At 42.6% G+C, this 21,591-nt stretch overlaps 2 protein-coding genes across 3 annotated transcripts in view; one reads left to right on the top strand and one right to left on the bottom strand.

Moving 5' to 3' along the window:
* Positions 1-1,487, bottom strand: part of htt (huntingtin) — a 125,416-nt gene extending 123,929 nt beyond the window's left edge. The window contains exon 1 of one of the 2 annotated variants that reach the window (XM_076211210.1): positions 1,241-1,487. The gene's annotated coding sequence lies outside the window, so the exon portion shown is untranslated. The remainder of the gene's footprint in view (positions 1-1,240) is intronic. The other variant, XM_076211211.1, reaches the window with a different exon arrangement.
* A 232-nt stretch (positions 1,488-1,719) lies between these two features.
* ATP6AP2 (ATPase H(+)-transporting accessory protein 2) lies at positions 1,720-16,577 on the top strand. Its single transcript, XM_076211205.1, has 6 exons — positions 1,720-1,829; positions 6,376-6,497; positions 8,354-8,574; positions 9,009-9,123; positions 14,310-14,567; positions 15,586-16,577. Exons 1-6 carry the CDS (start codon positions 1,769-1,771, stop codon positions 15,775-15,777), a joined length of 969 nt encoding a protein of 322 aa, XP_076067320.1. The 5' UTR covers positions 1,720-1,768; the 3' UTR covers positions 15,778-16,577.
* Positions 16,578-21,591: the final 5,014 nt, after the last annotated feature.

The following is a 21,591-nucleotide window of genomic DNA, read 5'->3' as shown; positions in this document are numbered from 1 at the left end:
CTCAGTCTCCAGACTATTTTCTTTCTCTACTCAATTTCAACTATTTTCCACTCATTATACTGATGCAATTGGCCAATACATCAGCACCTTTTTTCTCTCTATTTTGTCTATATTCTCTGCGCTTGTAAAATTATTTTCATTGAGAATCTGGATCTTTGCATTTCTTTTACATGTATTGACTGCTTTGCATTCTATTTCTATATTATAAAGTCTTCTAGGAACTCCAGTTTTGTCAGTTTCTACTCTTTTATTCTGCTCTACTCATGGCTTCATTTTGATTTCTGGTCACTTCTGTTCTTTGTTAATTTCTTTTTTATTATCTCCAGAGATTTTTATATCTCTCTTTAAAACACATACACTAATCACCTAATTTTAATTATTTTTCATTCACTTTCCATAACTTTCATACTATTTCTTATTCCTGAATAAACTAACCAACGAATTAGATATGTACTTTGGGCTTCAAAGACTATGATTTCATGATTCCCAGATTTACAAACGACCATGGTATGAATATATCTCCTAAACTAGAGCCCATACTAAGGGGGCCATATGATAAATGGAAAAGAAATTGCAGTTTACTATCATTCTAAATTATGCATATGGAGATACCTTCTTTAAAGTGTTTATGGCCCCTCTAATTGTCCAAGTCCAGTCCTGCCATTTCTACCTATGCAGTCCTAGTAAATATTCTGATTATCTAGCTTTGGTTTTATCATATCAGTCAGCTTCTATGTATATGAAATAATAAATACACCCCTTCCCTTGGACTTATTCTCATTACATTACTAATCAATTAATGCAGAATTAAATTAGTCTGATACTTGAAGTAGAAATAGTTTACAGCTACAGATACAGTTCTTAAAAAATCTGCACATTTTCATTTTCTGTCAAACTTCTAATTAAATATTACATTTTTTATGATTTTGAAGACATAACCAAACATCTGCCAATTTAATCTTCAATGGAAAATCTAGACAGCAAGTGGCTCTGTCAAATTAGGATAACGGCTCCCCTAATTTTTGGATCTCATATGTACTTGGATGAATACATTTTATTTACATTAGCCTTTTAAAACAATAAGCCATCCTACAATATCTGATAACAAACAAGAAATCGTTTTTTGTCAGATACTACGCTCCAAACCAAAACAAATGAAAATACATTGCAGCTAAAATGTACTTACAAGAAAATTATTTCATACTAGTCTAAACACATACAACTAGAGTACTTAACTTACCTTCGACTTTACCAACTTGTCGTCATATATTGTCGGCATGCCATGTTACATTTGAAAATGTAAATCCTTGAAGCACCCGCATTCACTTTATTTGTTATGATTCTGCAGCCAGATGTCAATAGTGCTCGATCCTAAGTTCACACAAGATAATTTTTGCCATGCCTTCTTATTTTCTGTAATAGCATACTATATTATTAACAATAAAATTTCTAAAGTTTGAAAAGAGAATAAAAATGTTAGAATTACATGTTTGTCACTAAATACATGACATAATGTATTGTTTTTTCACAGGATAAGGTATGAAATTTTGTCACATGATATGAGAAAATGGGAAATTTTTCTTTTTAATGATTTATGCATATACAGTACAATATGAATACTATAAGATTAACTTTAAATACTTAGTATAAATGTTTTTACAAGTCTGTATATAAAAAACGTTTAAAAAACACTTATTTTTATTAATTTTATGTTTTGACTCGGTATGTTTGTATACCAAAACATCGATCCCTACAACACAGTCTCAAGATGTCCTGTCAGGTGATAAGATATACCGCCCTGTTGTCCCTGCTTTTCATTGCAGGGGAAGGTAAATATTAAGAATGAGACCTATATTTTTAGTAATCATTGTGATTAACACGTCTGTCATAATTGGCCCAAAATAATGTGGTAAAAGTTACCTCCAATTACTGAACCTTGTTTCCTAAATACACCAACCTACCGAGGACTGACTATCACGGTCTTTGACTGGAATTAATATAATTTAAATTATCCTTTTCGTTGAAATTACGGAATGTTCGTATAGATTGGTTACAAATGGCAATTCATGGGTTTGCGAGGATACACAGCAGAAGTATTCAATGTAATAAGACTGCCGAAAGGATGATTAATCGATGCTGCATGTATGTGGTGGGGGAAAAGAATACTGCCACCAAGTTCCCACTTGGATCGTAAGAGGCGAGAAGAAAGGGACGGGGAGAGGGACTAGGCATCCTTCTCCCTGTAGCCCCACGGGGCATATAACCTAAAAAGAAAAGTGAAGGCATAAGGGGTGCTGGAGGGCCTCGGGCCAGCACCCTAAGGTTTGGGTCTTTTAATGTGCGTGGATGTGGTACAGATGAGAGTAAAAGGGAAGAGATAGGTAGTATGTTTGTGAGAAGAAAGATGGATGTGTTGGCTTTGCCTTTGAGTGAAACTAAGTTCAAAGGGAAGGGTGAGTGTAAGTGGGAGGTTATCAGGAGTGAAGAGAGGGCGAGGGAGGGAAGGGGTGGCTATTCTAGTAAGTGAGGAGATAGGTAAACAGGTAGTGGAGTGGAAGGAGGTTTCCTCAAGGATAATGTGGATGAAGGTGAAACTGGGAAAGGAGATGTGGGTCTTTGTAAGTGCATATGGGCCTGGCAATGAGAAGAGCGTGGAAGAAAGGGAGGCCTTTTGGATAGATTTAAACGAGTGCATAGAGGGTTTAGGAAGAAATGTCAATGTAATAGTACTGGGAGACCTTAATGCTAGGGTGGGAAATGGTCCAATCGATGGAGTGGTTGGGAAGTGTGGAGTTCCAGGAAAGAATCGTAGTGGAGAGTTGATGGTGGAAATGTGTCTAGAAAGAGAGTTGATGATAGCAAATACAGTGTTTCGGAAGAAAGTCAAGCATAAGTACACATGGGAGAGGGTGGTAGATAGAGCGCTAATGGACTATGTAGTGGTAAATAGGATTATGATAGGAAGAGTTAAGGATGTACATGTGCTAAGGGGAGAGGGTGGGGGAATATCAGATCATTTTTTGGTGGAAGGTAAGCTGAGAGTGGAGGATAGATGGAGAAAGAGGAAAGGGACAAAAGGTAGGGAGGTTCTTAGAGTGAACTCCTTAAAGGAAAAGGAGAAGGAGTACGAAAAGAAGCTGAAGGAGGAGTGGGAGGGAGTAAAGGATGGAGCAGAGATGGGTGTGGAGGAGGAATGGGGATGGTTCAAGGAGGGAGTCTTAAAGTGTGCAAGGATGGTGTGTGGAACAAGAAGGACAGGGGGAAATAGAAGAAAGGGTAGTGAATGGTGGGATGAGGAAACAAAGAAGGTTGTAGAAGAGAAGAAGCGAGCATTCACAGATTGGTTACAAAAGAGGACGGGGGAGTCATATGAGACGTACAAAGAAAAGAAAAGAGAAGTAAAGCAAAAGGTAAAGGAGGCAAAGAGGAGAGCAGATGTGAAATGGGGTAGGAGTATGACAGAAAATTTTGAAAGTAATAAAAAGATGTTTTGGAAAGAAATTAAGAGAGGAAGAGGAGGCGAATCAAGTAGGGAAGAAAAGGTAAAAGGTACAGATGGAGAGATGATAATGGAAGAGATGGCAGTAAGGGGAAGATGGGCAGAATATTTTAGGGAGTTGCTAAATGTGAAGGAGGATAGGGAGGGAAAGATAGCTGCAGTGGGAAATGTGAAGAAAATGAGAGTGAGGAGAAATAGGGAAGGATGAGGTGAAGGCAGCTGTAAATATGATGAAAGCAGGTAAGGCACCTGGTCTGGATGGATGCCATGCAGAATGTCTGAAAAAGGGAGGTTCAGTGATGGTGGACTGGTTGGTGAGGTTATTTAATGTTTGCTGGAGAGAGGGTAGAGTACCGGAGGACTGGAGAAGTGCCTGTATAGTTCCTCTTTACAAGGGAAAAGGGGACAAGTGTGAATGTAGTAGTTTCAGAGGGATTAGCCTGTTAAGTGTAGTAGGGAAGGCTTATGGGAGGATCTTAATTGAGCGGATTAGGAGAGGAACAGAAGGAGTAATTGGTGAGGAACAGTGTGGTTTTAGGACAGGTAGAGGTTGTGTAGATCAGATCTTTGTGGTAAGATAGATATGTGAGAAAGCTATAGGAAAGGGGAAGGATGTTTTTTGGGCTTTTATGGATCTGGAAAATGCTTATGATAGGGTAGACAGAAAGGCACTGTGGGAGGTTATGCAGATTTATGGGATAGGAGGAAAGCTTTTGGGAGCTGTCAAGAGTTTTTATGATAGTAGTAGAGCTTGTGTCAGGATTAGAAATGGAGAGAGTGAGTGGTTTGAAGTAAAGGTGGGACTTCATCAAGGATGCGTTATGTCGCCCTGGCTGTTCAACTTATACATGGATGGGGTGGTGCGAGAGGTGAATGCTAGGGTAGTGGGTCAGGGATTGGAGATGGTTAAAGAAAATGGAGAAAAGTGGGAGGTGAGCCAGCTGTTGTTTGCGGACGACACTGCGCTTGTGGCAGGGTCAGAGGAGGGATTGAGGAAGCTGGTGGCAGAGTTTGGGAGAGTATGTGATAGAAGAAAGCTAAAGATAAATGTGGGTAAAAGTAAGGTGATGAGATGTACAAGGGGTGAAAGTGGCAGTAGACTGGAAGTGAACATTAACCCCTTCCATACGGTGCCGCACACGTAGGCGTCATGAGGAGCAAGTGGATTCGCGACGCTGCCATATCGGCGTCTTGATTATATTTATTGTAGTCACCCCTGTGTTTTTACATTCTCCCAAATGCGCCCTTAATCCCATTCTCTGTGGTTTTCAAAATTCGCGGGTGAAAGAGAGAACGATCGATATAAGCGGCGACTATATTTTATGATGCGAATATTATTTCGTTACGTCGTACGGCTGGCATTGGCTGCTGCCCGCGAGATTTAAGTCCCGTATTGAAGTGGTTAAGGGAGAGCGACTGGAGGAAGTGGATAGTTTTAGATACTTGGGTGCAAGTGTAGCAGGAAAAGGTGGAGGTAGAATGTAGATTGAGAGAAGCGAGTAAATGCCTTGGTGGATTAAAGAGTGTAATGAGGAATAGACATTTGGGAATGGATGCGAAGAGGAGACTGTATGAAGGAGTGATTGTGCCAACAGCACTGTATGGGGCAGAAACGTGGAACATAAGAGAAGAAGAGAGAAGGAGTTTGAATGTGTTTGAGATGAGGTGTCTGAGAAGTATGGTGGGGGTTACTAGGCTGGATAGAGTGAGAAATGAGGAGGTGAGGAGGAGAACAGGGGTGAAAAAGGATTTGGGAGATAGGGTTGATGAAAGAATATTTGGATGGTTTGGACACATGGAAAGAATGAGTGAAGAAAGACTAGTAAAAGAGGTATGGAGGGCAGATGTGGAGGGAGTGAACATGAGGGGACGTCCTAGGATGAGGTGGATGGATGGGGTGAAGGGGGCTTTGGGGAAGAGGGGAATGTCTGTTGAGGAAGGAAGGGAGAGGACGGAAGACAGAGGTGAGTGGAGAATGGTTGTGTATGGATGATGTTGTGATTGCATGAGGAGGAGTGGGCGGGGGGTGGGGGTGGGGTGGTATGTGTGAGTAAATTTTGACGCAGCCCGAAGGGATTTCTCCCCGTCCTCTCCTTATATGCAAGGGGGGACGGAGAGGGGGGTCGCCGATTAAATGAAGAGGCCTTGCTGTGGATGTGCTGTGTCTTGCGACACTGCTTCTGACCCAGGGCGGTGGGCAGGGTGCAGGGATGACCCGTCATCCAGGAGGTGCTCAGATGAGAGGGAGGGTGGGAGGGGTGTGGAGTGTATTTAGGGATGAAATGGGTGGGAGTGTTTTTATGCCTTTCCCTTTTTGGCTACCTCCCTTGGAAGGGGGAAAAAACCTTGGTATATGTATGTATGTATGTATGCATGTATGGAAACAAAAAGTCTTGCTAATAAATAATATTAATCAAGGAGAAAGGAATAGTGAATGGTGAAAATCTGTATCAGAATGTGGTGGACTTTCCTTGTGTTCAACTTATGTCACATCAATCCAATTGTGTTAAAGGGATAGAGGGACAAAAGTCAACAATTAATTATTAGGATAGATAAGGTCACAGTCTCTTGCAGAAGACCCATGCCTGTGGTGGCCACAAGGAAACTGGCAACAGCCTCCTGGCAGGACCTTAAGTCACTTATAGAAGAGTGACTTATACATCTGGAGGCTGTTGCTATCTTCTGCTAGAGAAATTTAGTTTATGTTGGCCTCCATGCTCATTCAGCAATGACATATACTAGCTCAAGGTTTATAATCATAGACCTCATATACTCTACATTATTATTTATGATAATAATTTTTTAGATATCCATAGACAGTAACATTATAATATAAAGAACGGAGCCAATTCTCTGATCACTGTTTATGCTTCCAGCACTTGATGGAGAAGCCAACATTCCATACTTCCCCAGGAATCTGAGGTTTGGGCCTGCTTCTCCCCTGAAAGCTACATATATTGACAATCTTCTCGGTGCAGCCCTTGGTTACACTGTCAAGGTGGGGAACTATTTGGTATTTGTGAATTTTCGTCTCGCCCACTATTGCTACCTTACCTAACAATAATGAGCAAGATGAAATGGTAAATTTTTAGAAGTACACACCTATGTGATATAGCAATAGAAAATTAATTATTAATTTTGTAAATTGTAATACATCATTGTAATATGCAATTTTCTTAGTGGAAATCTGTAACAAAAAAGTTGCTAAAACTGGTTTACGAACAAATGAAGTTGTGGCGGTTGAATGATATGCCATGTTTGTTTTGATAGATGTCGAGGTTGAAGAAATTAAAGGATGGTAAATTCATCTCTTCTAACCTAACCCAACCAAACTTAACCTAACTAACCTACATAACCTAACCTATATTTAGTAATTCATACATATACCAAAGGCTTTTTCCCCCTTACACAGGGGATAGCCAGAAAGAAAAAGGCATAGAAACCACTCCCACCCATTACATTTCCCATATATTCCACTCCCCTCCACCCTCCTCCCTCCCTCCTATCTTGGCACCTCCTGGATGATGGGTCATCCCTGCATCCTGTCCACTGCCCTGGGTCAGAAGCAGTGCTGCAAGACACAGCAAGGCCGCTTCATAAATTCGGCAATATATAAAATGGTTAAACCATTTTTTTTTTTTTTTTTTCTTTCTTTCTTTTTTTCTTTCTTTCTTTCTTTCTATTCCTTATTCTTTTATTTCTTCTACTTTCTTTAATTGACCATGCTATCTTCATGGGGAAATCTGAAGGGGTGATTCCTTATGTTTTTGTGTCATTCCCCATTTTCTGACCACATTCTCACCTATGGGCCACTACAGCAAAATAGGTGTTGGTTTTGCAGTTTCAAGTTGTTCAAGATTCAGAAACAGATTACATGCAATTACAACAGGTGATAGGTACAACTTAGTGGGCTGATATCACTTCCTGGATCAGGCCTGGGATCTTGACTCAAGATCAGGTGTGACTGTTGGTTCTCAGGATACTACAGGATCCTCTCAAGAAGGCACAGAATTTGCAAATAATATAATAACAATTATATATGTCAGTCAGTGAGTCTGCTGCCCCAGATCCTTTATAGGAGCCTCACAGCTCCCAGATACTAGCAACAGCCAACAGACTGGACTAAAAGTTACTCAAAGAAGAAATGATGTGTATATGTACATACATACATATACCAAGGGCTTTTTCCTCCTTACAAGGGAGGTAGCTAAAGTCAAAAGGCATAATTCCACTCCCACCTATTTCATTGCCACCCACTCACCACCCCTCCCTCCCTATTTTCTTGGCTCCTGGATGACGGGTCATCTCAGCATTTCGCCCATTGCCCTGGGTCAGAAGCAATGCAGCAAGACACAGCACATCCACAGCAAGGCCGCTTTATTTAATCAGCGACCCCCTTTTCCATCCCATCATGCAGAAAAAGAGAAGATGGGGAGAAATCCCTTCGGGTTGCATCAAAATATCATTCACACATAACCACTCCCTCACCTCCCCCCCCCCCATTCCCTACCCACTCCCTTCCATGCATCACAGTATCATCCATATATAGTACAATCATTCTCCATTACCCCCTATCTTCTGTCTTCTCCCCTCCTTCCTCAGCAGACATCCCTAGTTTTCTCAACGCCCCTTTTACCCCATCCATCATTTCATCCTCGGTTTCCCCCTCCTATTCACTCCATCCACCTCTGCCTTCCACACTTCTTTTACTAATACTTCTTCACTTATTCTTTCCATGTGTCCAAACCATCCCAACCCTCAATCATCAACCCTATCTCCCAACTCCTTTTCCACCTCTGCTCTCTTCCTCATCTCTTTGTTTCTTACTAATGTAATCTTTATAAACAATTGCAGCAAGTACCATGGAATGGAATGACCATCACCACTCCATTCGACCACCCATCTGCAGTAGTAGTTTTGGGCATCGAAAGTGGAGGTGCATTTATACAACAGCAAGGAACTACATATTCCCTTATAGAAGACTCCACTCTTGATCATGTGTACCAAGATTTGACAAATAATGTTGCAGCTAGGACAGAGAGACCCACATACTTCAAATATATTTCTGTTGAGAGGTATTGTTATTTTATTGTGTAGCAAATTGTGCAGATGTATCCAGGTAATTTAGAAAAGTTTATCAATACTTCTGCATATAAAAGTGCATATTCACTAATATGAAGATGTGCACAATGAAAGAATAAATGTGGGAAATGTTAGAGTAGAGCTATGGATTGTGAAACATATGTGAACATGTATTGAGGACACATTAGTTTGTAATGGAAGTAGGCTTGAAATAGTGTGTAATAGTTCTGCAATTATAATACTGATTACACAACTGTAATCTTATAGTCCAGGTTTGAGTGTATAAAAAAAAGTATTGCCATGGCAGGCAGGCTTTTGAAATGTTATAATGTTCAACTGGACTTCAGAATTTATTTTATTAGAGAATGTAGGCATTTCTTTGATACATAACTTGTTAAGGTATCTAACAGTTGTGTCAATATTTCAGTTCAGAAGACTTAACAAACTTGAGTGGATTCCATCCAAAACATCTAAATGCCTCAGTTGAACCCGATGCAACTTTCCTAAAAGAACTTTCAAGACTTCATCAACTTGTAAAAGATGTATGTACCTTTATTGTGTATTTTTATATTTCTTTTATGTGGATTTTTTTTTTTTTTTTCCACAGGGAAAATTTTAGTAGTCTGTTTTAGTAAACAGGATTTCTAATAATTCATCCAAGTTTGCAAATGTTCATAGGAGGTGCCAAGATAGGAGGGAGGGAGGAGGTTGGAGGGGAGTGGAGTGTATGGGAAATGAAATGGGTGGGAGGGATTTCTATGCCTTTTTCTTTTTGTCTACCCCCCTGTGTAAGGGGGAAAAAGCCTTTGGTAAATGTATGTATGTATATTCATACATATACCAAAGGCTTCTTTCCCCCTTGTAAGGGAGCTGGCCAAAAAACAAAGGTATAAAAACCACTCCCACCCATTACAACCCTATTACACTCCACTCCCCTCCACCCTCCTCCCTCCCTCTTATCTTGGGTCCTCCTGGATGACGGGTCATCCCTGTATCTTGTCCACTGCACTGGGTCAGAAGCACTGTAACAAGACACAGCACATCCACATCAAGGCCCCTTCATTAAATCAACACCCCTCATGCAGAAAAGAGAAGATGGGTAGATATCCCTTCGAGCTGCATCAAATTTTCTCACACATACTCCCTCACCCCCCATCACCCATCCATTCCACTTCATACATCACAACATTATCCATATACAACCATTCTCCATTCACCAATGTCTTCTGTCCTCTCCCGTGCTTCCTCAACAGACATTCCCCTCTTCCCCAATGCCCCTTTTACCCCATCCATCCATATCATCTTAGGTTGCCCCTTCATGTTCACTCTTTCCACATCTGCTTTCCATACCTCTTTTACTAATCTCTCTTCACTCATTCTTCCCATGTGTCCAAACCATCCCAATAATCTTTCATCCGCCCAATCTCCCAACTCCCTTTCCACCCCCATTCCCCTCCTCACCTCATTTCTCACTATCCAGCCTAGTAACCCCTATCATACTTCTCAGACACCTCATCTCAAAAACATTCAAACTCTTTCTTCCTTTCTTATGTTCCATGTTTCTGCCCCATACAGTGCTGTTGGTACAATCGCGTCTTAGCATCCATTCCCAAATGTCTATTTTTCATTACACTTTTTAATCCACCAAGGTATTTACTCGCTTCTCTCAATCTACATTCTACCTCCACCTCCACTCCTCCCTTTCCTGCCACATTCACACCCAAGTATCTAAAACTATCCACTTCCTCTAGTCTCTCCCTTAATACTCACTTCCAGTCTGCTGCTACTTTCACCCCTTGTACATCTCATCACCTTACTTTTACCCACATTTATCTTCAATTTCCTTCTTTCACACACTTTCCCAAACTCTGTCACTAACTTCCTCAATCCCTCCTCTGATCCTACTACAAGCACAGTGTCATCTGCAAACAACAGCTGACGACTTATCTCCCACTTTTCTCCATTTTGTTTAACCATCTCCAATCCCTGACCCACCACCCTTGCATTTACCTCTCGCACCACCCCATCCATGTATAAATTGAACAGCCAGGGTGGCATAACACATCTCTGATGAAGTCCCACCTTTACCTCAAACCACTCACTCTCTCCGTTTCTATTCCTGGCACATGCTCTACTACTCCTGAAACAACTCTCGACAACTCCTAAAAGCTTTCCTCTTATCCCATATTTCTGCAATACCTCCCACAATGCCTTCATGTCTACTCTGTCATACCCCTTTTCTAAATCCATAAAAGCCCAAAAGACATCCTTACCTTTTCCTATAGCTTTCTCACGTATCTGTCTTACCACAAAAATCTGATCTACGCAACCTCTTCCTGTCCAATACCCACACTGTTCCTCACCAATTACTCATGGTGTTCCTCTCCTAATTCTCTCAATCAAGACCCTCCCATAAGCCTCCCCAACTACACTTGATAAGCTAATCCCTCTGAAACTACTACACTCACACTTGTCCCTTTTTCCCTTGTAAAGTGGAACTATGCAGGCACTCCTCCAGTCCTCCGGCACTCTACCCTCTCTTAAACAAACATTAACCTCACCAGCTAGTCCACCATCACTGTACATCCTTTTTTCAGACATTCTGCATGACATCTATTCAGACCAGGTATCTTACATGCTCTCATGATCTTACCAACTTCCTTCACTTCATCCTTCCTTATTCTCCTCCATTTTCCTCACTCATCAATGTCATTTTCTTAGCACTTCCCACTGCAACTACCTTTCCTTCCTTTTCCTCCTTCACATTTAGCAACTCCCTAAAATACTCTGCCAACTTCCTCATACTGCCTTCTCTTCCATTATCATCTTTCCATCTGCACCTTTTACTTTTTCTTCTCTACTTGATTTGCCTCCTCTTCCTCTCTTAATTTCTTTCCAAAACATCTTTTTATTACTTTCAAAATGTTGTCATACTTTTACCCTACTTCACATCTGCTCTCCTCTTTGCCTCCTTTATCTTATGCTTTACATCTCTTCTCTTTACTTTGTACCTCTCATATGTTTCCCATGTCCTGTTTTGTAACCAATCTGTGAAAGCTCACTTCTTCTCTTTTACAATCTTCTTTGCTTTCTCTTCCCACCACTCACTACCCTTCCTTCTATTTCCTCCCATCATCCTTGTTCCACACACCATTATTGCACACCTTGTGAGTCCCTCCTTGAACCATCCCCATTCCTCCTCTACTCCTAGTTCTACTCTATCCTTCACTCTCTCCCACTCCTCTCTAACTTCTTGTACTCCTCCTTTTATTTCTCATTTAACCTCTTCACTCTGGGGCACATCGCATGTCTGGCAGCATTAGCTGCCCGACGTGCGATGTTGCGTCATAATAATCACATTATAAAAAATAAATTCAGTGCTCAATCGTTCGTTCTCTTTCACCTGTGTATTTTGATAACCATAGAAAATATGATGAAGCCAGTTTAGAGAGAATGAAGGTTACGTAGGTACGACTACAATAAATATAATCAAGCTGGCAACGTCGGCATCATCGAGTACCCACTTGCTCTTCATGCCGCCTACGTAGGCGTCACCATATGGAAGTGGTTAAGCAGTTCTTTCTAAGCACTTCCCTATCTTTTGTCCTTTTCCTCTTTATCCATCTATCCTCCGCTCTCAACTTCCCTTCCACTAGAAAATGATCTGATATTTCCCCACTTTCTCCCCTTAGAACATGTACATCCTTAACTCTTCCTATTATACTCCTATCTACTACTACATAGTCTATTAATGCTCTATCTACCACCCTTCCATCCACCACCCTCTCCCATGTGTACTTATGCTTGACTCTCTTCCTATACACTGTATTTGCTATCATCAACTCTCTAGACACGTTTCCATTATCAGCTCTCCATTACAATTCTTTCCTGGAACTCCACATTTCCCAACCACTCCATTTATTGGTTCATTTCCTACCATTAAGGTCTCCCAAAACTATTACATTGACGTTTCTCCCTAATCCCTCTATACATACATATACCAAGGCTTTTTCCCCCCTTACAAGGGAGGTAGCCAAAAAGGAAAAGGCATAAAATCATTCCCACCCATTCCATCCCTGAATACACTCCACACCCCTCCACCCTCCCTCTTATCTTAGCACCTCCTGGATGACGGGTCATCCCTGCACCTTGTCCACTGCCCTGGGTCAGAAGCAGTGTCGCAAGACACAGCACATCCACAGCAAGGCCGCTGCATTAAATCGGCGACCCCCCCCCCTCTCCGTCCCCCCATTGCATAAAAGCACTCGTATAAATCTACCCAAAAAGTTTTCCTTTCTTGTACACTCTTCTCACTACCAGGCCCATATGAACCTATAAAAACCCACATTTCCATTCCACTACATGTTTACCCATCTCTTCACTTACTAGTATAGCCACCCCTTCTTTCCCCCGCCCTCTCTTCACTCCTGAGAACCTCCCAACTACACTCCCAAACACACACTCACCCCTCCCTCTCAACTTAGTTTCACTCAAAGCCAACACATCCATCTTTCTTCTCACAAACATACTGCCTATCTCTTCCCTTTTACTCTCATTTCTACTACATCCACACACATCAAAAGGCCCAAACCTTAGGGTACTTGTTGGAAAACTCCTAGATCCTCTTATTCCTTTACTTTTTTTAGGAATGTCCCCTGTGGGGATGCAGGGAGAAGGATGCCTGGTCCCAATCCCTGTCCCATTTTTCTCGCCTCTTTACAATTCAAGGGTAGGCAAAAAAGGGAAGTGAATATTCAGAGAAATGGTACAGGGCAGTAACAAGGGATTGGAGGACAGCATAATGGAGGGAGAGTCGCAGTATAATAAAAGTGTCATCATTTCTCTGTGAACAGAGTCCTCTTCTATCACAAAAAATTATATGTGGCTTTGGTCTGTAGGGGTACCCCATATAGACCCTAAAGTATCAACTGTATGCTACTTTGTCACAATAACATGCAGCCAATACCCCAGACTTGTTAAAAGTGGCTGTGTGTGAATGATACTCTGATGCATAGAAGGGAGTGAGTGGGGGTGGGGGGTTAGGAAATGGTTATGTGTGAATAATTTTTGACACAGCCCAAAGGGGTTTCTCCCAGTCTTCATTTTTACTGCATGAGGAGATGGAGAGGGGGTGTTGCAGATTGATTGAAGCAACCTTGCTATGGATGTGCTGTGTCTTGATACATTACTTCTGACCCAGGGCAGTGGGTGGGATGCAAGGGTGGCTTATCATCCAGGAGGAGCCAAGATCAGGGAGGGAGGGAAGGGTGATGAATGGTTGGGAGCAGAATTATGCCTGTTAACTTTGGCTACCTCCCTTGTAGAGGGGGGAAAGCCCTTGGTATATGTATAATTAAAAGTGCAGTACTTTCTACTCACTTGTTAAGTAATTTGTCTATATATATACATACATATATATATATATATATATATATATATATATATATATATATATATATATATATATATACATACATATATATATATATATACATACATATACACACCAAGTGCTTTTTCCCCTTTTCAAGAAAGGTAGCCAAGACAAAAAACAGGTACCTACTCTGACCCATTCCACTTCCATCCACCACCCTTTCTTCCCTCTTATCTTAGAAGTCTTCTGTAAGGGGAATCATCCTAACCTCCTGATGGGGGAGTTTGTAATGTTAAACTGGGTCATCATCCTCAAAATAGTGATATTAATTCCTTTTCTTTAATATTTTTTCAGGTTATCCAGGTTAGCTCTCTTTCTCAGGGTGGACAGGACATTGTATTCCTTGAATTCAAATCTCTTGCCCCTGTTGTCAAAGAGTATGGAGTCGATTCTACCAAAGTTCAGGAGGCCACAAACTTGTTGCGTGAACAGCTGGCTTTAGTAACAGAAACTGCTCGGGAAGTGTATTCTGATAACGTGCTAGTTTTGGTGGTAACCATGAAAGGGGATAAGACTCTACGATACAGACGTGCTCTTCTTGCTGAAGATGAGGTATGAAGATTATGGTTTACTTGTATGATGCAGATAATAAGGAAACCAATGATGAGTACTTGCTTATGTTGGATATCTGGAGTTCCAAGAAGCTGGCACTCTTGTCTAGAGACCAGATCCAAGATCTCTCCCCTAGTCAGCTTTGACTAAACCCCCACCATGCAAAATACACACACATTTTCACATTAGGTCAGATATCCCTCCTCACCGTCAGTCTTAGAGTTACACCTTTGATCTGTGAACTGGTGGTGGTTGATGCATCTGGATTGGGGCAATGCTTCCTGGGAAGAGCCCACAACTGTTGGTACAGGTCTACCACAAAAGCTCCCAGTTTCAGAATTCTTCTCGAATGTCATGAGAGAACTGACTGAAGCTTATATTAATCAGTAGTGGGTTTTGTTTATTCGGGATGATAGAAATGTGTGCAAAAAATGTTGGAAACTAGACCTTTTGCAATTATGACTGATATTGTGCATCACTTGTATATAATATAATTCATCTATATACCAAAGGGCTTCTGTCTCCTCATGTTTATGTGTGTGTGTGTGGGGAGGGGGGGAAGGGTGTTGTGGTTGTGTGTGTATGCACAACAGTGTTGGCTCAAGTTTTATTGCCTGGAAATCTGCAGCCCCGCAGTGGCTGGCAGCATTACTGAGGCCCTCCCAAAGATCTCTCAGTGAAGAAACTTTGCACTGTTGTTTGTGTTGCAGTAAAGTGGAACTTTCTGTGTCACTGAATGAGAGTAACGGGAGTAAGGGAGCAGTCACTGGTTGTTAGCTTTCCATATATGAAGTAGCGGAAGAAATACAGTTGACGTTGTTAGAGGGAGATCTTGGGCTCTGTCCAGAGACTGAGTGTCAGCCCCTTGGGCTGATGAGCAGCAGCGATATAATCCTTTCAGCTGTTCAGCTTGTATAGCTTGTAAGCTAGTACCCATCATTGGAACCATGATACCAGTTTAATTACATAAATCTTACCATTTATTGATATTAATACTAATTTTTCATACCTATTACAGGGAAATGTTGACCCCAATGTGTCTACAGGAAATTCAGAGGATTTCCCAGCAATATTTAACATTATCCTTTGGACATTCCTGCTCCTGACAATTGCCCTTATTGCTATTTCATGTTCCATGGCTTACATGGATCCTGGACGAGACTCCATTATCTACCGTATGACCAACCCTCGCATGAAGAAGGATCAGTAAAAGTGTAGAAAATTTACTGTGGATCCTGCATATGTTTCACTCTAGAAATTGTGATGTCTTTTTCAGTCATAGTCCAGGTCAGGTTTTTGTGGATCATCACTGTGTACAGTCACAATTAGAACTCCTGAAGCTCTTGGTTTTCACTGTGCAGAAATTATAAATGTTTCAGATTTGTGAATTGATGTATATAGTTTTCCCTACAAAAAAATACCCACCCACCACTGTTCAGGAAAGGAAATACCTTCAGCTATGATGCAAGTACAGTGAAGAAAAGTATAACATGTAATCCACCACATATTTGCAGAGTGAAAACTAATAAGTTGTTTTTCAAGATCCAACCATGATTTCACTACCCGGAATGGAACCATACTACAGTCAGTAAATAGATATTTATATATTGGTCACTAGGTTCCAAGATATAGTAACCTGAAAAGCTTATCATAATATTTGTATATAGAAATTGAAGAGATATATCTGTATGTTTTGACATTCCATACACTTGCTATTTAAGTTTTTTAAATGTGAAGAATCTGTGTCTTAAATGTAGAGGGTCTATCTTGAACCACAATGTATTGGAAGGAAATTATTTGAGTGGTGTTGTTTTCCCCAAGTTTAGATTTTCCCTGCAAAATGCACAATGTTAATACACTTCCCTTTTTTTTTTTTCTTTTTTTTTTTTTCCACAATGATTTCAGATTACTTGTTGAAAATAGGTGAGAAATGTTGTGTTATAGGTCTTTCTGTACATAAGAGTGTAAGTTATGGGTGTAATTATTAATTTAATAAAGATTCTAAGGTTATCAGTATATTGAATTACCTTTTTAGTACATACCCCTTGCAACACTGCTTCTGACCCAGGGCTGTGGACAAGATCCAGGGATGACCCATCATCCAGGAGGTGCCAAGATAAAAGGGTGGAGGGGAGTGGAGTGCGATGAGGATGGAATGGGTGGAAGTGGTTTTTATACTTTTGTTTTTTGGGTGATGGAATACTGCCACAAGTCTTCCCACTTGAATCGTGAGAGGCAGGAAAAATGGAACAAGGATTAGGACTAGGCATCCTTCTCCCTGTAGTCCCACAAGGGACATTCCTAAAAAAAGTAAAGGCATAAGAGAGGCTAGGAGTTTTCCAACCAGTACCCTAAGGTTTGGGTCTTGTAATGTGCATGGATGTAGTACAGGTGATAGTTAATGGGAAGAGATAGGCAGTATGTTTGTGAGAAGAAAGATGGATGTGTTGGCTTTGAGTGAAACTAAGTTGAGAGGGAGGGGTGAGTGTGACTTTGGGAGGTTCTCAGGAGTGAAGAGAGGGCGAGGGAAAGAAGGGGTGGCTACACTAGTAAGTGAAGAGATGGGTAAACATGTAGTGGAATGGAAGGAGGTTTCTTAAAGGTTAATGTGGATGAAGGTGAAACTGGGAAAGGAAATGTGGGTTTTTGTAAATTCATATGGGCCTGGTAGTGAGAAGAGTGTAGAAGGCAGGCTTTTTGGGTAGATTTATATGAGTGCATAGAGGGATTAGGGAGAAACGTCAATGTAGTAGTTTTGGGAGACCTTAATGCTAGGGTAGGAAATGAACCAATAAATGAAGCGGTTGGGAAATGTGGAGTCCCAGGAAAGAATCATAGTGGAGAGTTGATGGAGATGTGTCTAGAAAGAAAGTTGATGATAGCAAATACAGTGTTTAGGAAGAAAATCAAGCATAAGTACACATTGGAGAGGGTGGTAGATAGAGCATTAATGGACTATGTAGTGGTAGATAGGAGTATAATAGGAAGAGTTAAGGATGTACATGTTCTAAGGGGAGAGAATGGGGGAATATCAGATCATTTTCTGGTGGAAGGTAAGTTGAGATTGGAGGATAGATGGAGAAAAAAGATAGGGAGGTCCTTAGAGTGAACTGCTTAAATGAGAAAGAAAAAAGGAGTACAAGAAGAAGCTGAGAGAGGAGTGAAGGATAGAGTAGAGGAGGAATGGGGATGGTTCCAGGAGGTAGTCACAAAGTGTGCAAAGATGATGTGTGGAACAAGGAGGATGGGAGGAAATAGAAGGAAGGGTAGTGAGTGGTGGGATGAGGAAGCAAAGAAGGTTGTAGAAGAGAAGCGAGCTTTCACTGGTTGGTTACAAAATAGGACGAGGGAATCATATGAGTGGTACAAAGTAAAGCATAAGATAAAGGAGGCAAAGGGGAAAGATGTGAAATGAGGTAAGAGTACAACAGAATTTTTTTAAAGTAATAAAAAGATGTTATGGAAAGAAATTGAGAGGAAGAGGAGGCGAATCAAGTAGAAAAGTAAAAGGTGCAGATGGAGAGATCATAATGGAAGAGAAGGCAGTAAGAGGAAGATGGGCAGAGTATTTTAGGGAGTTGCTAAATGTGAAGGAGGATAGGGAGGGAAAGGTAGTTGCAGTGGGAAGTGCTAACAAAATGATCGTGATGAGTGAGGAAAAAGGAGGAGAAATAAGGAAAGATGAAGTGAAGGCAGTTAGAAAAGGGTACAAGTGTGAATGTAGTAGTTTCAGAGGGATTAGCTTAAGTGTAGTTGGGAGGGTCTTGATTGAGAGGATTAATTGAGGAACAGTGTGGGACTAGGATAAGTAGAGGTTGCATAGATCAGATTTTTGTGGTAAGACAGATATACAGTCTCCCAGGACCTCTGCCATCTCACTATGGAGATCCTCCTATTAGCCGAGAACCTCCAAGTGACACTCAGAGCTCGCTACATCCCAGGGAAGAAGAATGTCTGGGCGGACCACCTCAGCAGAAGGAGTCAGGTAATCAGCACGGAGTGGTCCCTCCATCCGGAAGTGGCGACCTTCCTCATCAACAAATGGGGCTCCCCTCTGGTGGACCTTTTCGCCACCAGATGGAACCACCAGCTCCCGGTGTATTTCAGCCCTCTCCCGGATCCGCTGGCAGCGGGAGAGGATGCTCTTCTGCAAAGCTGGGACAACCTCGACACCTACGCTTTCCCACCGTTTCCCTTGCTCCAAAAGGTGCTCCAGAGAGTACGAACCGCATCCAACCTTCGGATGACTTTGATCGCTCCCTGGTGGCCGGAAGCCCCATGGTTTCCAGACGCCCTCGAGCTAGCAGTGGAGGAGCCCCTGGCCCTTCAGGGAAGACCCGACCTTCTACATCAACCAGTCAACGGGGCCTGGCACAAGAACCCGTCAGCCCTGGCACTTCACGCGTTCAGACTATGGTCCGGATCCTCCTAGAGAAGGGTTTCCCCAAAGAAGTGGCAGAAGACATGTCCTCCCCTATTCGCTCTTCCTCAGCTGCCCTTTATCAAGGGAAGTGGAATGCTTTTGCAGAATGGTGCCACTCCCGAGCAATAGCCCCAGAGCAAGCCACCATTCCTCTGATTGCCTCCTTCTTCCACTTCCTCCGGAAGTCCAAGAAGATCTCCCTCTCGGCAGTGCAGGGCTATAGGGCAGCTCTTAATCAGGTGTTTTCTCTGAAGGGCATGGATCTAGCCCTGTCTCCAGAAAATCATGCCCCCCCAGGGAGATCACTTCTCCTCCATGGGATGTAGCATTAGTCCTCAACGCTCTGCGGGGCCCCCCTTACGAACCCCTCCGAGATGCTAATTTCAAGGACCTCACCTTGAAGACAGTCTTTCTCTTGGCCCTGGCGTCTTCCAAGAGGGTCGGGGAGTTGCATGCCATCTCTTATCGAGTCGCCCACTCGAAAGGATGGCAAGAGGTCTCCTTCACTTTTCTGCCCCAATTCGTTGCCAAAAACCAGGATCCGGCCAAAGCCGACCCTAGATTCTGGTCCTTTAGTATTCCTTCCTTGGACGACTTTGTAGGGGGCGAACATGCAGAAATGGTCCTATGCCCGGTACGTGCTATCCGGACCTACCTCAAGAGGACGAAGCATCTTAGACCAGACTTGCCAAGACTGTTCGTCTCTACCAGGGGTACACCCAAGCCCGTCACTAAGACTTCCATTTCTTACTGGATCAAGGAAGTCATCCGCAGGGCCTACGCCTCGAGCCCCACGGATTACCCTGGAGCAAAAACTCATGACCTCAGGGCAATAGGACCCTCCCTAGTCTTCCGAAAGAATCGGTCAGTCAACCAGGTCCTTCAAGCAGGTATATGGAAGTCCCAGACTACGTTCACTTCCTTTTACCTCAAAGATGTCATGTGGGAATCCTTAGGGACCTTCTCTCTAGGCCCCATAGTGGCCGCCCAAGAAGTCCTGAGATAACATACCCCGTACCAATGGCACACAGCCAACCCTGAAGCCTCATCCAAGTTCTGGATCGGCAACCACGGGGATACCTATCTCAAGTCCTTCTCATACTCCTACATTCCCTTACCTCACCGAGGGCTCTCAAGCATTCCAAGGGAATCAGTTCGAGCCCTACAAGGGGTACAAAGTGAGTATGCCCTGTCTGTCTCCACTCTGGGAACAGATCCAGGTGCCCTTCACAGTTTCGGGGAATGTATAAGGGTCTGGTCAACGTAGATCTTAGCACTCTACATTTTCTCCTTACGAGGGTTTCCCAGGCTAGACAAATACTTCCTTCCCCCCTAAGTCCAAGTCTCCTTGGGTAAGGAGTACCGAAGAGTTTGTATTCTTCGGAACAAATGTAATTTTCGCAGGAAAATTAATTTTTCCCTGATACAAACCTGAGGTACTCCTTACCTCTAATGGCCCTCCTCATCCACCCCGCTAGTAGTTCCTTCTCCCTGGCCTGTCAACCCTCGTGACTAATTTCATACCTGGCTCAGACAATGGAGCTTCTACCCTCCTACCCTTGCGGGGGAAGGGGGGGCCCCCCTTGCCCTAGGAGGGCCCCTTACTGAGGATAATGGTTGCCCAGACCCTCGGAGTGAGGTGTTTTCAAGCACACACAGTGTTAGCGGTAGAAACGCGCCGCGTATCCTTGGGTAAGGAGTACCTCAGGTTTGTATCAGGGAAAAATTAATTTTCCTGCGAAAATTAAATTTTTTGGGCTTTTATATATACATATACCAAAGGCTTTTTCCCCCTTACATGGGGGGATAGCCAAAAAAGAAAAAGGCATAGAAACCACTCCCACCCATTCCATCCCCTACACCTTCCTCCCTCCCTCTAATCTTGGCACTTCCTGGATGACAGGTCATCCCTGCATCCTGTCCACTGCCCTGGGTCAGAAGCAGTATCGCAAGACACAGCACATCAACAGCAAAGCTGCTTCATCAATTGAGGAACAGTGTGGGATTAGGATAAGTAGAGGTTGCATAGATCAGATTTTTGTGGTAAGACAGATATGTAAGAAAGCTATAGGAAAAGGTAAGGATGTTTTCTTGGCTTTTATATATACATATACCAGAGGCTTTTTCCCCTTTACATGGGGGGATAGCCAAAAAGAAAAAGGCATAGAAACCACTCCCACCCATTCCATCCCCTACATACTTCACTCCCCTACATACTCCACTCCCCTACACCTTCCTCCCTCCCTCTAATCTTGGCACTTCCTGGATGACAGGTCATCCCTGCATCCTGTCCACGGCCCTGGGTCAGAAGCAGTGTCGCAAGACACAGCACATCAACAGCAAAGCTGCTTCATTAATTCGGTGACCTCCCCTCTCCGTCCCCTCATGCCTCATTTACCTCTTACACCACCCCATCTATGTATAAATTGAACAGCCACGGTGACATAACACATCCCTAACGAAGTCCCACCTTTACCTCAAACCACTCACCCTCTCCATTTCTAATCCTGACACACGCTCTACTACTCTTGTAAAAACTCTTGACAGCTCCTAAAAGCTTTCCTCCTATCCCATATATCTGCAATACCTCCCACAGTGCCT

Source organism: Oratosquilla oratoria, chromosome 28 (genome assembly GCF_046742065.1).
Source record: "Oratosquilla oratoria isolate Oo_2021 chromosome 28, ASM4674206v1, whole genome shotgun sequence".
NCBI classification, from domain to species: Eukaryota; Metazoa; Arthropoda; class Malacostraca; order Stomatopoda; family Squillidae; genus Oratosquilla; species Oratosquilla oratoria.
This window is presented reverse-complemented; position numbering and strand designations above follow the sequence as displayed.